General features: G+C 42.2%; 1 protein-coding gene across 2 annotated transcripts; it reads left to right on the top strand.

Moving 5' to 3' along the window:
• Positions 1 to 313: 313 nt before the first annotated feature.
• il6st (interleukin 6 cytokine family signal transduce) lies at positions 314 to 16,531 on the top strand. 2 transcript variants are annotated; one of them, XM_056402804.1, is made up of 16 exons: positions 314 to 507; positions 829 to 910; positions 3,158 to 3,460; positions 3,900 to 4,047; positions 4,529 to 4,686; positions 4,880 to 5,034; positions 6,115 to 6,277; positions 6,663 to 6,745; positions 7,555 to 7,819; positions 9,404 to 9,574; positions 10,900 to 11,001; positions 11,716 to 11,862; positions 11,942 to 12,082; positions 12,619 to 12,715; positions 12,982 to 13,063; positions 13,634 to 16,531. In XM_056402804.1, exons 2-16 carry the CDS (start codon positions 841 to 843, stop codon positions 14,231 to 14,233), a joined length of 2,685 nt encoding a protein of 894 aa, XP_056258779.1. In that variant the 5' UTR covers positions 314 to 507; positions 829 to 840; the 3' UTR covers positions 14,234 to 16,531. The 2 variants fall into 2 exon arrangements, with proteins under 2 accessions (XP_056258779.1, XP_056258780.1); XM_056402805.1 differs by having other exon boundaries at positions 316 to 507; positions 4,532 to 4,686.
• Positions 16,532 to 16,558: the final 27 nt, after the last annotated feature.

Here is a 16,558-nt window from a genome sequence, read left to right as displayed (position 1 = left end):
CATTAACAGTATTTACCTGGAAGCTCAGAGCCAAGCTGGTCAAGGTCCTTTGCAAGCTTGTGAATTCATGTGAGCACGAGGGGCGGAGACATACTGGAAAACAACAGTGAATGATACGCAGAACCGGAGCAGTAAAATCAGAGCTCTCTGATTGAGTAAAAGTGTTTGACCGACAGTTCCTCTAACCAATCACCAAACAGTATGTCTTCACTGAGAATTTAACCAGATTCCTAAACTACCAGCGTCAGAGCAGACTGTCCTCAGAAACGACGTCGTGCCATCCGTTCACTGTGAGGTCGAGTCCGTCTGGGGCAGCGCCGCAAAATGTTGTGAAACCAGTTTCCCCTGACGGGAAGTGGGAGGTCCTACCGGAGAAGTACACGGACGTGACACTAATAATATCTTAAATTATTTTAACTTGTTTCGGCCATTGTTGGTCTCAGCCATAAAGAGACATGGTATCGATCTAGCAAAGATTATTCAGGGACCATAACTGACGTCAGTTAGGTGAGTAACAACCTCTCGCTTTTAACTGCGGAAACAATATGGCGTTAGCGTGGATGACAGTGTTAGCTCCCAGTGCTAAATATTTAATTCGCAACACTGATAACTGTGTATATTGTTAGCATAAAGCTACCATCAACTGTTGGTATGTGCTTACTTAGAATGTACGGTAGCCGCTGTTAGCTAACACTGCAATGAACCCTCATATTACAGAAGTATTACTAAGCTATTCTTACCGTTACGCCTCGATGAGACTAACGTTCAAGTTAATAAGGATGTGATGTTTTAGACAGAGCTGATCTAACCTCTGTCTCCTCTTAACAGCTAGTCGTCATCATGGTGTCTGCGAGAGTGCTCCAGCTGCTGGGGTTAGCTTGCCTTGTCTCTGCTGTACCTACCACAGGTGGTCAGTACCATTTTACATTTTAACCCCTAATACAGAGCTGCAGCGATTACATATTATTGTAGTCTAACCCTGAGGTTAGCATCACCTTGGTTCCCTCATGTTAAAATTCCATTGGCTTTTGGATTACTTCAGACAAAAGTTATGTGACAGCCAGCAACACCACCTTGTAATGTTTGAAGCCAAAAACCTATCACCAGAAGTAAAAAGCTAATGTTAGGTTATAAACCAACTACACCTCAGCTCAGCTTGTAGTTTGATTTAGCCCTGACCTCTTCTACAAAAGCCATTCCTCTGACAGCGTTAAACACAACACAACAAGACTGTAAAGGTGGATTAACCTTCAAGTCCCAAGTTACTATGGTGAGAGTCAAGTCAAGTTATACTAAACCCTGATGATCAGGTCCAGTTCACACATTTAAATCTGTGAGGCAGAAGTGATGGAAAGTTTAGTTCTACTTTCAGCATTACTGTACACTGTTGCAGCTGTTTAAACCTCATGAATCTAATAGTAGTCAAGTCCTTTTGAGTCATCTGTCTCAAGTCATGAAACCAAGTCAAAGTCAAGTCCAGTCTTTTATCAGTGTTAGTGAAGCAAGTCTCAAGTCCTTAAATTTGTGACTCAAGTCCTCCACTTCTGCTGGTGAGTAGATCAGTTTTGGAGTTTGCTGCAATGACGTTTAACTTCCCCGACAACCTATGTAGTCTCATTTAGACACTTGTTAGCATACGGCCTTTTTTAAGAGACGTAAAAGCTTAAAGAAATCAGGTTTGAGGTATTTACTGACGAATTTTATGTCGTAGAATAAAACGTAAGCTTGTGTTAACCACAGACCTTATTTCAACAATCTTACTTAGGAGGGAACTGGAGGTGCACAAATGTTAACTAACCTATTTCCAGGTTTTAGGACTCATCCCCACAGCAGTCTATAGAGTATTATCATTCAATGGATACATTAACATCAGACTTATGTAACCTCAGAGTTGTCTATATTGCTGTCTGGATATTAAATGTCATGTGTTGCTGCCCTGGGATGGACACAGTACCATTCACACAGTTCAAGACAGTTTTACCCTGCATGCTGCCTTAAGGTACCTAGGAAAAACAGACTGTTCTGTTTACATTAGGGGTTACAGACATTCTGTGTACTCTTGGGGCCTAACGGATGTGTTGAATTTCCTTCCTCATAAAACATTTCAAAGCTGATTATTTTTTCAATATTTTGAATTGTTAACATCGATGTTTCCTGAGTGGAAGCTTTTGTCTTTTCAGGTTTTCTTGGTGCATCATTACCCCCACCTGTTCATAGGTGTAATGACCTGAAACCAGTGGCCACTCCTGGCTTTTGCTGTGGTAGAGTCAATTCTCACAAGCTAGCAGTAGCTTGTACTTGGTGTAGCTTGGTCCTTAGCAAACATTGTATAAATGAGCTCCTTACTTTTTCAACTTTTTCAGACAATGATAATGCCACACAGTGCAAAGCAGGTGATACTAATCTCAATCAGTTACTGCAGCGCACGCAGCTCAAAAATTTGTTTGTTTGAAAAGAGTGAAATAAGGTGGGCTGATGCAATATTTACCTGAGCGGGTCTTAGTCTACCGAAGGGAGACACACACATCATCAGGGGCCCCACTGAGAGGGTTTTGGGGCAGCTGATGTGCACTATGTAGTGCTCTTTAAGGGGGTTTTGTAGTTGTCATTGAAAAATGACAACAATAAACCAGTATGAGGGGGTCATTGAGGCCCTGTTTTTCCCTTAACATTTGCCTGGTTTCCCTGATGGTGCACCTCTGGTGCTGAGCAGCATTTCGTGTTTTGGTGTCTGTAATCTTGGAGGGACAGGACACAGACTATAGGACCAATGCACCACATCAAACTAAAATATAATCTAGTCAGCTCAGTGTGTATACACAGTGTGTCTGATCACACCTGGTAATGAACTGCTACAGATACATGTCACAACACAGCAGCTCATTGAGGCAGTTTATCTGCTGAGACCACAGGGTTAGCTTAGCACAAGGGATAACCACCATGTTGGAATAACGGGAGTTGTTCCATTCTTCCCATTCTGCTGAGATTCAGTGAATGCATCCCATCAGTCAAACAGTTGACTTTGGTTTTGTTGTAGTACCAGGTTAAGCCACTAGGTGGTCTCCTGCCTCTTTAATGCTGCTGTTAAACACTGTTGTTGCTGATGAGTGTGTGATTGTGACTTAGTGACAGTGTCTGTTGTTGTGTTGCTTTTCAGGTAATAACAACCATTTGGTGATAGCCCCCCAGTCTCCGGTGCTGGAGATCGGGACCACCTTCACGGCTACATGCATGATCATCAACACAGCTGAAATTACAGCGGATGACCTCTACTGGAACCTGTCTAAAACCACTATACCCAGAGATCACTACACGAAGGTCAACAGCTCAGCTCTGAGCGTCACCTTCACTGTCACCAGTGAACGACAAGAATGGTTGTACTGCCTCTGTAAGAAGGTGTCCGCCAATGTTATCCTGAACGAAGGCAGATTTATGCACGGGATTATACTCACCACAGGCTGTAAGAATTTTTATTTTTTCATTTTTTATTTAATACTGGTGGCTGAGATAAAGGAGGTTTAGTGGCTGTTTTCTGATGTTCACAGGTTAAGCATGTATTTGTGTTAGTAATGATCATTTTACTACAAACAGTCTATTAGAAAGGACAGTGACAGTATTTGTCTTTCAGATATTCAAACAGGAATGTCTGTAAAAGTAAAGGCCACACTGTGTTGTTGTGTTAGGGTGTCGTGTGGCGCAGTGAGTTAAGCAGATGCCCCATATATAGAGGCTACAGTCCTCGCTGCAGCAGGTCCCGGTCGACTCCCGCATCGGACGGCCCTTTGTTGCATGTCATTCCCCGTCCCTCTGTCTCTCTACTGTCCTGTCCATTAAAGGCACAAAAAGCCCCAAAAAAATAACTTAAAAAAAATGTAATTGTGTTCTTCCTCCTCTGTCAGATCGTCCAGAGAAGCCTGAGAACCTCACCTGTGTAGCTCTGCAGGAGAAGAAGCACATCTCTTCAACTGTCACCTGTCACTGGGATGCAGTGGGACGTCAGACCTCATATGTTCCTACAGAATACACTCTGTACTTCAGAGTCCTCTCGTGAGTACACCACCAGATGATTATTAATGTTTGTGCTTCATTATCAGCCTGATGAAATCAAATCAAACTGGTTTTTAAAGTAGCTGGAAGAATATTGATAAAAGAGTTTTATTGCTGTAATTTAATGTTTGAGATGGCACGATCTTGATTGGTGGAATACAAGGCAGACAGCACCTGCTCATCGAGGGAGTGAGCAACTACAGAGCAGTTATCTATCTTGTTCAGTGTTCAGAGACTCATGATAAAGTTTGTGTTGCTGATACTGAAATGATACTGTGTATAGGCCTACTTTTTTCCACACAGAAAATCCACAGGAATTGATAAGGGAATCGATAAAGAATTGGATTGATTTATCAGAATCGATAATGGCATTGGTATCAATAAAATGTTATCAATTTCCATCCCTATATTGTAGTGTAGGTCTGACTCCAGTGTAGGTCTGACTGTTGTGTTCCTCTAATGGTGTTAAATCCTATGTCAGCAGCGTTGCCTCCTACAACGTCACAACAAAAGAAAACAGCGCCAAAATCTCTATGAGTGTGTTCCCTCACTTCATGGAGATGGAGATCTGGGTGGAGGCTAAAAACAAGCTGGGAACAGTGGAGACTGAGCACCTGAAGAGAGAATCTGGATATGTTGGTGAGTTCACTGTTGTACTGTAACATCATTAGGTTTCCTTTATGTTTCCTTTATGTTTACAAGCTCTGATCTCCAACACATGTATTCACTGTATTAACAGTGCTGGCTCTGCTGAAATGTGACTGATGATGATGATGATGATGATCACGATCACCGTCTCTCATGTTGTTGACTGTGTGTTGTGTCTTTGTAGTGAAGACCAACCCTCCAGGAGACGTCAGAGCCATCTCAGAGCCGACTTTTTCCACCTCCCTTCTTATAAACTGGACTCATCCTATTGTTAAAGAATATGTGACACTAATGTATCAGATCAGGTTCTGTAAAAATGGATCTCAAAGCTGGACCTATGTGAGTATGATTCACAAAAATGTTGATTTCCCTAAACATTTCTATGTAATATGCATTACTATACATAACTGGTATTGGACTAAACACTGACTCCTTAAGATTTGAACTATGTCACACTGAAACTGAAACTGTTCACCACTTGAATGCACCAGAGAAGGTTATTGATTGAAGTGCAGGTGAGCAGGTGGGTCACACTGTCACACTCAGGTTTCTGATGAACGATAGAGACAGACAGGCTGGTCAATAATATTGTCATTTATTCACATTTCAGTCTAGTGTTCTGTAAATAAAGAGTAAGTGAAAGATGAATGTTGAACACAGATGGATAAATGAAAGGCATCACATAACTTCATCATCATAGACTCTACATACATAAAACCTGGTGTCGTAGCCATGTATATCATATCCATGTCACACAGTGGCCTGTAGTAAACCTAAGAAGAAATCTCACAGTGTGAAGGAGTCTTTAGTTCATTCAGTGCCTGAGAAACAGCAGTTCTTCTTTTTCCTTTGTGATAGAGTATCTGCTCATGGTGTGTTTACTGCCTCCAGTGGTTAAAACGGTCACATACATCTAAATATGGGGCCTGTATAATTCTAAGAATTACAACTTGAATGTCAGTGTTTGTCTTTATGTCTCAGGGAAATATTAGCTATGTCCCAATTCTGGGGCTGCATCCTTCAGAGCACGCGGTCTACGAAGGTGTGGCCCTCGGCAACACGTAGCTATTTTTCACAAAATCTTTGTTGTATCCAAATCCAATACTTACATTTAACAATGTAATCCTCAGGCTCTCTGTCGGTTTCATTAGTGGTGTGCAATGACTCTTGGGATAGGTTTGGCAGCACAGGATCCAACCGTTGCATCCTTCATTGCCCAGGAAAAGAAGGCCGCATTTGAAGGAGCCTTTTGAAATGAAACAGTCTAGTCGCGCCGCTGTGACGCAATAAGTCTTCGAATGCAGCCTCCGAAGGACACGGCTCCTGAATTGGGACACAGCTATTGTTTTTGTTGTTGTGTGTCTGTGGATGTTTGGTCAGCTGACAAAATCAATAAAACATGTCTTTATTGTCCTTCAGGTACCTCTTGGGGAGACAGCCAAGGACATACAATCCTTCAGGATCCAGTATCTTCAGCCAGACACGATATATGTCACTCAGGTTCGCTGTAAAAATTCTAAAGAAGGATACGGTCACTGGAGTGAGTGGAGTCACCACGCTGTCAAGAGGACACCAGAAGGCCGTGAGTATGACTGTCTGTTCAGACCATGTTTACTACATAAACATAACTGACCGCTACATACAACTAGTTTTCACAGAAAGTTGAAAGACTTGAAGGATGTTGAACTCATTAGTTTGTTACACCTGACAGATGCAGTATGAATCCTCATTTCTTCACACCTGTCTGCAGGTGTTTCAGTATCTAAACAGAATGTGGTCTGATCCCTGTTAAAGGAAACCACTGTGTGCAGGTTGAAGAGCACATCTTAGTTTTTAGCCTCATTGTTTGGTCCCAACACACTGACAGAAACATTAACCCATACGTTGACCCATAGATGTAGAGGATACAGTGAGATGATGTGGTATTATAAAAGCTTTGTTTGTCTTTTTCCTCTTCTTCGACTCAGGACCAACAAGTAAACCAGATTTATGGGGGGTCATTTCTGAGGAGGGCAGCATCGGTGAACGACGAGTGCAGTTTCTGTGTAAGGTAAATACCCACATGACACAAACACTGTTACACCTAATAACACTAATATTAAGTAAATATTAGATATTATTTATTATTTATCAGTCTCATTTATTCCATCAGAATTTGTGTTTGCAGAGCTGCTCATGCAGTACAGATATGTGAATATTAAGTAAATGAGGAGCTAAATATCAAATATCAACATATCGTCATCCACTGTGACATGCAGTGACATAAATGTGATCAGACTCAATGTTACTTAATGCTCGCCCACTTAAAGTAATTCAGAAGGTTAGCCCATTTATATATGAAATAAGTAAATACAAACAGTAATATTATTAATATTATTATCAATATAATTAATGAATTAATTAATAGATAACAGTTATTACTATTATTAAAACAATACTATTATTTATGTGGCTTTTTGTATTTAAAAACAAAACATCAAAATCATGAAAACTAGAGACTTCTAACTGCCCAGACCACACAGAAACCGGAGCCTGAGCAGGACTCTACTGTCAGAGCTGAACAGTGTTTCAGTATAAACTCCACTCACTGTTAAATGTGCTTTTAATTTGAAGGACAAAGGAAAGACCAGCCTGATTCTTTTAAAGCAGCTTTTAATTTTTTTATTGGTATTTACAGAAGAAAGAAAAACGATATATATACTGTATATAATCTGAACGTATACAGAGAAATGTAGTTAAAGTTGTCAGCAGTGTAATGAGACTGAGAGCAGCTTCAGTCTAACCGGTGATTATTGTCAGCAGAACTTTTTGATGCTGATGCTGACGGGTAACCTTCAGCATGTGACTCTGTCCTGACAGGATCCTGTGACCGCCAATGGAAGGATAATCAGGTTTGACATGAAGATCCGAAGCCATTGGGAAAAAGTCATGAATGGAAGTTTGGAGTGGGAGAGGATTCCCGTCAACAAGTCAGAGGAAGACTGCAGCTCTACCCGGGCGAATATCACTTTCCTTAAAGAAATTTACCTGGCTGTCAGGAAGTCCATCATAGTGGATGTCATCGCCGTCAATTCTGCGGGGAAGTCTGCTCCAGCATCATTAATCATCCCTGAACGAGCACTTGGTAGGTCCCCATGGTAACATTGGGCTACAAGCCGCAGTATATGATCTGAACAGCTGCAGGTATTATTCTCAGTTCTTCAAATTAGTTGGTCCTTCAACTGAGCGACATAGTCCAGGTGTTATGTTTACATGATTTCCGGGTATTTTGCTTTAATTATCAAGTGGACCACAGAGTGATGACTGGAGACAGAGAAGCTGTCAATGTATGGAACTGAGGACACAGTTAATCCCTGAACCATCGGGGTATTCCAACTAGGTAGTTCGACTGACGTGTGCCTCCATGTGTTCTGTGTATTACAGTGTGACGTGTTGTTGAAACACACAGCTAATAATCTTGTATGTTCACCTCCCTGTGCAGTGCAGGCCCTGTCACTGATCACTCCACTGATAACTCAGGGTTAGCATTAGCATTAGTAGACAGGATTCTGTGGAAGCTGTTGTGTTAAGATATTTTCGCAGGTTAGCACAACCTGTAATATGAATCAAGGCATCATAAGGCAGCACATTGTGCTTTAATTACTGATTTGGACATGAACACACTCGCTATAGGCAGCTCTGTTCACTGTGAAGGACATGACATGAAACACGAGTCAGAGTCGCTGTTTAGAAGAATCTCATTAAAAGTTTTTTGGAGGATGATTAAGATTCAAAATCAGGAGGAAGTTGTTCGGTGAAGGTTCATGGTTCTGATGAGAGTGTTTCAGACAGAATTTAGAGTAGTGATCTGCCTGTCATCATTTACTTAAAAACATCTCCACAGGAAGTAGTGGATGGTAGAAACCATTGAGAAACATAGTGATGACGATGTAGCTCAAAACATGACATCATCATCATCATCATCAAGAGCTCCATGTTAAAGGTCAGACACAGCTTCATACAGGTCACTCATCTTTAACATGTGAACGTGCATAGTGATACCTGGTGGTCAGAGTGTATCATCACAGGCAGATAGATCTGGAAATGATTGATAGTGATATTGAATGTGATAACCAGTGAACCATCATGATAAAGTTAATATGAGCCACAGATCAGCCTCATATTACTGTTATTAACTGTTGGACAAGACCAGAACCAAGCTGAGACAGGTGTGTGCATGTGAACACACCAGAGTGAGATGTCTTCAAGTGGACAAAATCTACCTCTCAATATAAATAATATAATGATAGATGTTCCATATCCACATGTTCCTCTCAGGTGTAGTTACCTGAGCTGAGCTGCTGAGTGTTCCTCATCATGTACCTGAGAGAGAGAGCTAGATAGATACATACATACTCACATACATACAAATTCATGTAGTTCTACACTGGTTTAGGTCTGAATGTCCGTTGTGAGACGGGTCTTTTAAATAAAGGCCTGTTTACCACACATTATGTGCTTCTGACAAACCACTGATGGTAATGTTTGTTTTCACATGTGTTTGATAACCACTGTATTTAATGTCTTAACAAGTGTGAACCCATCACATGAATGTGTGTGATACCTTTGACTGATCTGAACAGGAAACACAGTCCCAACAAAAACTGTGAAGACTTTCCATCAATAATGTTGGTGTGTGTGTCTGTGTGTGTGTGTGTGTGTGTTACAGAACGTCCCCCGGTGGAAGGGCTGAGGGTGTGGTCCAATGGGGGACAGCTGTGGCTTGAATGGACACCCCCAAACCGATCAGCTGTGTCAGAATACGTGGTGGAGTGGATCACTGGAGATCAGGTGGACTGGCAGAGGGAGAACAGGAGTACCAGACTCACTGCCATTAAAGGTGAGTCTGTCAGTTCAAAGTGTCATATAAAATCTGTCCTCATTGAAAATGAACCACTCTGACCCTGTAGATGTATAAAATTATGTGTTCAGCTGAGGTTTGTATACTGACAGGAGATCATCAAAATAAGCAGGTGTTGTGGATTTCAGTCTGAACACTGTAGAAAACTTCAAACCTTTGATTATGATCCATCAGTGCGCGTGGTGTGTTCCAGACACTCACCTAAATATGAAAGACAAAGTCTGAACCTGAGTGAGTCACATGTTCAGAGTAGCTACTAGAACTGCAGAAATACAACAGTGATACACACTGCTATACACGTTTACACCTGTAGTGCATGCTTGCATGCGTGTGTGTGTGTGTGCATGTTGATAATGGTCCAGGCCCTGAATGTTTTCACTGCAGTCATGGTACAGGGCGCCCTAGTGGTGATGTGGTAAACTGCAGCTTGCAGAACCACACCAGTGTGTCTGCAGGTTTAATGTCTGCTGTAACTACATGGATTGTCGTCTGCTTTCACACGTTGTCTGTAGACTTCATTGTTGTTGAATATATTTTTTCCACTGTTGTTGATCCATCACAGTCAACATCAGGTCTGTTCTGCATCACCTCACAGTACCAGTGACTAGTCCAGATGTGATGCTCATTATGTTAGACACATGACCAAGCTGAAGAGTGTGTTATAGATTTTCATACTCATGGAAACTGATAGAATCACAGCCACATGGATCAGTGGGTGAAATACAGCATATTCAAATTGCTATAACACAGCAGGAGGGTTTGGTAAATGGTCAGTTCTTATGTAAAGTAACAGAATTTGTAATTAAAGTGTAATCAACACAACTGAGACTTCACAGACTGAGTGATGAAGGATGAAACGCTGTTAAATCATCACTTCTAGCTGATGCTGATCGAGTGAAACACTGATAAAGTTTGATGATGTGTTCGTAATGAGAGAACAGTATTATGTGTTGTGAAGTAATAATGAAGAAATGACATGATAAATATCTTGTTGAAAAGTGTAAAGGTTCTTGTTAGAAGAAACGTTTCTCGTTAAAAAAAACTGAGAAAATCTATTTCCTGTCATCGTGGCAGTAACGTGCTGCTGCAGACTCAGCTCTACATTTTTATTATTATTAACTCTGTGAAAACTGAATTCAAACTGGATGCAGCTGTTCTCCATGAAAGACTTCAGCCTCCTTCAAGTCTACAGGGTGTCATACTGAGATTTTGGATTTGGGTGGAGTACCACTTCACGTACCCTCAACTTGTACAGATTTTATTCAGACATATAATTTCATCTGTGGTCTCGATGTTGAATCTAGGACACCTTGAGAAGTTTGTTTGCTACACCGTGTCTGTGTATCCAATCTACAACCGATTGCCTGGGAAGGCAGCGAGGGTCGAGGCCTTTCTGGAGCAGGGAGGTAAGACTACACTCACTGTTGGTGGGGAAATCACTGTATGTGGTTGTAAATATTAAAAACAGCTCAGGATTAGATTATGTTTATAACCAGCAGCTCTTTCTGTTGACTTTTAATTCATGTCACCATGAAAAATGACTGATTCAGTCATGAAAGAAAAATAAATCTAAATAATGTAATTGAAAATATGTGTTTGAAATTTGACACACAATCTGGAACTTCTGCCTCTAGAGGGCTCTCAATCAAAACAATGAGACGGAGTTAAGTGATGTTGTGGGATCATCAGAATCTTCTCCCTGTTAATATTCATTCAGTGTTGTTCAGGAGGTTTTTAGCAGAGGTCTCCTCTTCTCCAGAACAAACAGACCAGCTGATGAAAATAAAAGTTTCATGTTAAAAATCAGAGACTCTCTGACTGTTCAGCAGAAACAGGAGGTGTCAGAGTGGACAGGAGCTGAGCTGCTGCTGCTGATGTTTACTCAGCTTGTTTCTCTGATAACTTAAGATCCAGACTTCTGATGACGAAGATCCTTTATCCGAGTTAAAAACCAAGATGTAAAAAGTTTATCTCACGGTGTTGTGATCCAGACAGTCACAACACTGACACATGAACAAAGAGGATATGATGTCATTGACTGATCTTAAAGTCAGTGTATATGTGACTTAAGATGAGGTTCAGTTGTATGATTGACATGTCCAATGCTGTTGTTCTTGCAGCTCCTCTGGAAGGTCCTGTATTGGAATTGAACGGTAAACCGGGACGTAACCACGCTGAGGTAACGTGGACGGAGATTCCCCCACACAGCCGACGAGGCTTCATCACCAACTACACAATCTTCTACTCCAGTGTCACAGAGAAAAACAGTGTGTACCCGTCACATGGTTCCTGTTAGATCTGAAGGTTTTATTGACCGTGTCCTAACTGCTGACGTGTGTTTTACAGGTGTGTTAGTTCCGGGTAACACCACCTCATACACTCTGACCTCACTGTCAGGAAACACCAGGTATGAAATGTGCGTCATGGCCTCAACCATCGCAGGCTCAGCCACAGGCATCTGTCACGCATTCACCACTCCCAAGTACGGTGAGTGTGACCTTTCCTACGTTCAGACATGTCTCGGACTCAGGTTCTAATTTTCCAAACACACATATTCATAATGTCTGGAGAGCAAAAGTCATAATGTTATATATTAGTGGATTTGTTGGTACTGGTGTAAACGGGATGCGTCGGAGTGACGGGATCAGGATCAGGTGGAGCTAATATGAAGGTGTAGTTTCCACATGTTTTCCAAACTGGCACCAAACCTGTCTTTAAAAAACACCATTAGATCTGATTCAGCTGCACATGAACTGTGGCTGAGGTCAGTGTAAAGACCACATGAAGTAGAAACACTCAAAGTTTGTGTCCCTGATCTTTTGTACAGTAGATTTCCTCCTGTGTGTTTGCTCTAACTACAGTGTTCCTCAGAAACACAGATCAACAGTCAAACATAATTCTCAAGTATCATAGATGATATCTGCAGGTGTGATGTGGGGTGATGAGGGGTGGGAGCTGTGCAGGTGAAGTCTGTTCACAGATGTTGACTGGCTCTGATGTCATCCTCTCTGTTTGTCCCTCAGAGGACGGAGTGATCGAGCTCATCGTGGTGGGCGTCAGCCTTGGCTTTCTGTTTGTCTTTGTCATGACGATGCTGCTTTGTTTCTACAAAAAAGATGTGTAAGTTCCACTGAAACACCTGAACATGTTATTGTTGTTGTTGTTGTTGTTGTTGTTGTTGTTGTTGTGAAGCTGCACCGGAGGGTCCCATCCCTGGAGTGCAGTTTTTCAGGTTTACCTCAGAAACAGTTTGAACTGTACACCACAGCTCACCAAGCCCATAACTCAGACACGCTGTGAATGACAGCATGTTAATAGTGAGTGTAGTGGTATCCACAGTGCCGCAGCTGATGTGTGACCACCACTGACTGTTTTCTGTCTTACAGGATCAAGAGGAACTTCTGGCCTCAGATACCGAACCCTGGAGAGAGCACCATTGGAAACTGGTCTCCTGATTATCCTTCAAAAGTAAGGACTTCCTGTGCACTGACACACAGGGTTTACCAAGCAGTTTACCTACACACTGTATCCATAGAACCTGCAGAGGTTTGCCTGGATGAAGCAGAGTCCAAACACGTTGCCATCGCACTGCAATAAAAAGATAAAACCAGTTCCAGTGTAAGATGGAATAAAAAGACAAACTAAATAAACTCAGGCTTTGATAACATGATGTTTTAAGAAGGTCACAGACTCAGCCAGTCTGATTTCCTCAGGCACCTTCCCTGCTACACCCTTCACAGGCTGCTGGAAACCTCCTGCAGAATTTAGGGTCCACCTGAAAGCATGCTTATTCCCAGAGAGAGACCATACTATCATCATGTACATTTACAGACTGAGTTTCTGTTCTTATGGGTTATGAATTAATTCATTTATTCTGAAAATCACAGCAGATTGCTGTAGGTAGACTGAAATAGAACTGGAGTGTCAGACAGTTGAAATTTGTCATTAACACTGACTGTCACATGTTTATCTGTGGGTAATAACAGTCAGTTTTTAGCCTGATTATAACTCAGTGTTTCTCTTTGTCGTCCTCTGCAGGCAGAGACACCAAAGGAGAACTGTCTGTCAGGCATCAGTGTGCTCGATGTGGATGTGTGTGATGCAAAGTGTGTGTTTGAGGAGGATAAGACCAGTCTTCCTCTGAAGAAGGACAAGTATATGTCTGAAGAGCACAGCAGCGGGATTGGCGGCTCCTCCTGCATGTCCTCGCCTCGCCAGAGTGTGTCCGACAGCGACGAGGGCGGCGACATGGCCGACACCACAGCCAGCACCGTCCAGTACTCCTCCGTGGTGGCCTTCAGTGGCTACAAAGGTCAGACCCCAAGCTCCCAACCCCAGCAGGGCATTTTCTCCCGGTCCGAGTCCACGCAGCCCCTGCTGGACTCTGAGGAGAACCCAGACATGCTGGTGCAGGAGCGTTACCCCCGACAGTCCTGCTTCACACACGCCGCAGGGAACGAAGACAGCACCAACCAGCTAGAGGCGGAGCAGCAGGAGATGCTGGAGCCTCTGGACTTCTGCTCCCTGGAGGAGGACTCTGAGCAGATGGCACCTACAGATGAGCAGTCAGCTGACTGGCTGCCAGCAGCACCAGTCTCCAGCTACATGCCTCAGCTTGGTGGCTACAGGCCACAGTAAGACCACAGATGGACCTGATCCTGGGTCACCTGTGTCAATGCTTCTGTGCCTTTGTTAATGTGCATTTCAAGCTTCTGAAGAAGACCTCTTCTACATATACATAGTCAAGGAAGCTCTGGGAGACTCTGTAAATACAATGTGAATAGGAGCTTGGACCAATAGTTTGCATTGCATTCACATGAACATTTACATATCTTTATCGACAATGATGGTCAATCATACGTGACAAGTGTATGTGGACGCTCTGATCGTGACACAGGTGAAGCTCAGACTGAGGAGTGCCAGTTGCTGCAGCAGGCAGCCTCTGTCTGTGCTGCAGCACCCTCTGGTGGAGGAGTCTCACCTCTGCATAGATGTTACATTGACATTAACGTACACACAGTATGTTTTCAGCTTCAGTATATGCACTGCACATGAATGTAACACAAGTTCACACTGACATGTACAGGTAATGATGACGGCGCATGTTCAAATAAAAAACTTAACTGAAGGAAACAGAACAGTCATATGACTAATGTTCAGTTTAAAGATGAATCCACTGCTTCATCAGATCATATATAGAAGCAGGTGACTCCGCTCTGACCCCAGTGTTGACTGCGGATACTAGAGATGAAACGGCTTCACATTAAATCACTTAAAAATGCACAACGCACTGCAACTTAAGAAAACACATGCAAACAGACAAAACACAAACAACTTATAAAACATCTTCATCAGTTTGAAAACCCTGAAAAGTGATGAACCTGCTGGGACGCACTGGTTGTTCAATGCTTGGTGACCTGTGAGGTTACAAACATTGAACAATAAGTGCACATGGATCATATGTATTAGATGTATTATAATACATCCATGCAAGTGCGTCCCAGGTTCATCACTTTTAGTGTCCCCTGAAAACACTAATGTTGTCGTCTCTGTTTCTTGCAGCACATTTGTGTATTTGCTTATGTTGTGAGTATTTGCAGCTCATGTTGTCAAACTGATGAAGATGTTTTTCTGTATTTATTTGTGTTTTGTCTATTTGCATGGGTTTTCTTAAGTTGCAGTGCATTGAGCTCTCATGGCCACTGTACTGTAGCATCAAACAACAACAGTCTCCAAGACACATGCGCAGCAAGCAACGTGGGATGGTTTAGTGTCAGTCAGAACATAGAGGAGGGCAGTGACAGTTTCAGCCTTCTGACAACCTTTACACTAATATGAGCAGGTAAACCTCTTAAAAGGTGATTGATTCCTTTCACACTGTCCAAGGAATCTGTCTTTCTGTTCAGGGAGGACACACACAACTGCAGAGAGCAGTGTCACCACATGCACAGAGCAAAGACACAGACACAGGGGAGAAAGAGGGAGCTGCTAGCCGATCAGTGATCCCACACAATCGGTGATTGTGTGTTTTCCAAACTTATTTCAGGGCTGCAGCTCACTCTTTCATCCCTGAGCGCAGTTAAAAGTTACAGCAGGAAAATAATAATAATACATTTGTTACTCCCTTGTTGACAGAGTGGATATGCAGCAGGGAAACCCAGTAGTGCTCTGGTCCCTTTTTATTATTTTAATGTTTCAATGCAAACTAAAAGTGCTGCTGATTATTATATCTATAGTTTCCATTTGGACTTTACTTATTGAACATTTCCAGCACATTTTAACAATAACACTGATAACCGTGATTATTTAGCTCACTATCATGATGATATTAAATTTTTATATGTTTCATCTCTAGATACCACATTCAGAGATGATCCCTCTTCCACAGTCTGTGTCAGAGGAAGCATCGGTGCCACCGCCTCCTCCTCCTCCCTCTGTGTTCACACACACAATATACTGTCATCACTAACAGCTGTGGTCTTAGTCTCTGATGGACCTGACAACTATCAGCTCCATGATTCACAGTAAACAAATCTCACTGAGAACAATCAACACATTTCTGATTTCTGCTGACATCACTACGTACAGCTGTGAGTAGTTATCACTGTGACCTGAGTCACTCTCAGTTGAAGGGTTCACTCAATATTCTTTATAATAATGTGTTGAATATTGTGAGAGGAGCTGGTGGAGACCAGAAGAGGGGACTGAGATTGATCGGGTGACACAGACATCACTCACCATCAATCGTCATGTGGAGAAAAAAAAGCTGTTTGTTTAACGACCCATGTGATAAGTGACATGTTAATGAAAGTGGAGTGGCTGGAAACACCTGGAAGACGTCATGTGTCTCATTATCTGCAGACGACAGTGAACTGTAAAAGATCATCATATGAATGAAATAAATATGAAATATGAAAATAAATCTTTTAACTAACATGTTGGTGTCAGCTGTTGTTACTGTGC

The sequence above is a fragment of the Seriola aureovittata genome, chromosome 18 (assembly GCF_021018895.1).
Source record: "Seriola aureovittata isolate HTS-2021-v1 ecotype China chromosome 18, ASM2101889v1, whole genome shotgun sequence".
NCBI classification, from domain to species: Eukaryota; Metazoa; Chordata; class Actinopteri; order Carangiformes; family Carangidae; genus Seriola; species Seriola aureovittata.
This window is presented reverse-complemented; position numbering and strand designations above follow the sequence as displayed.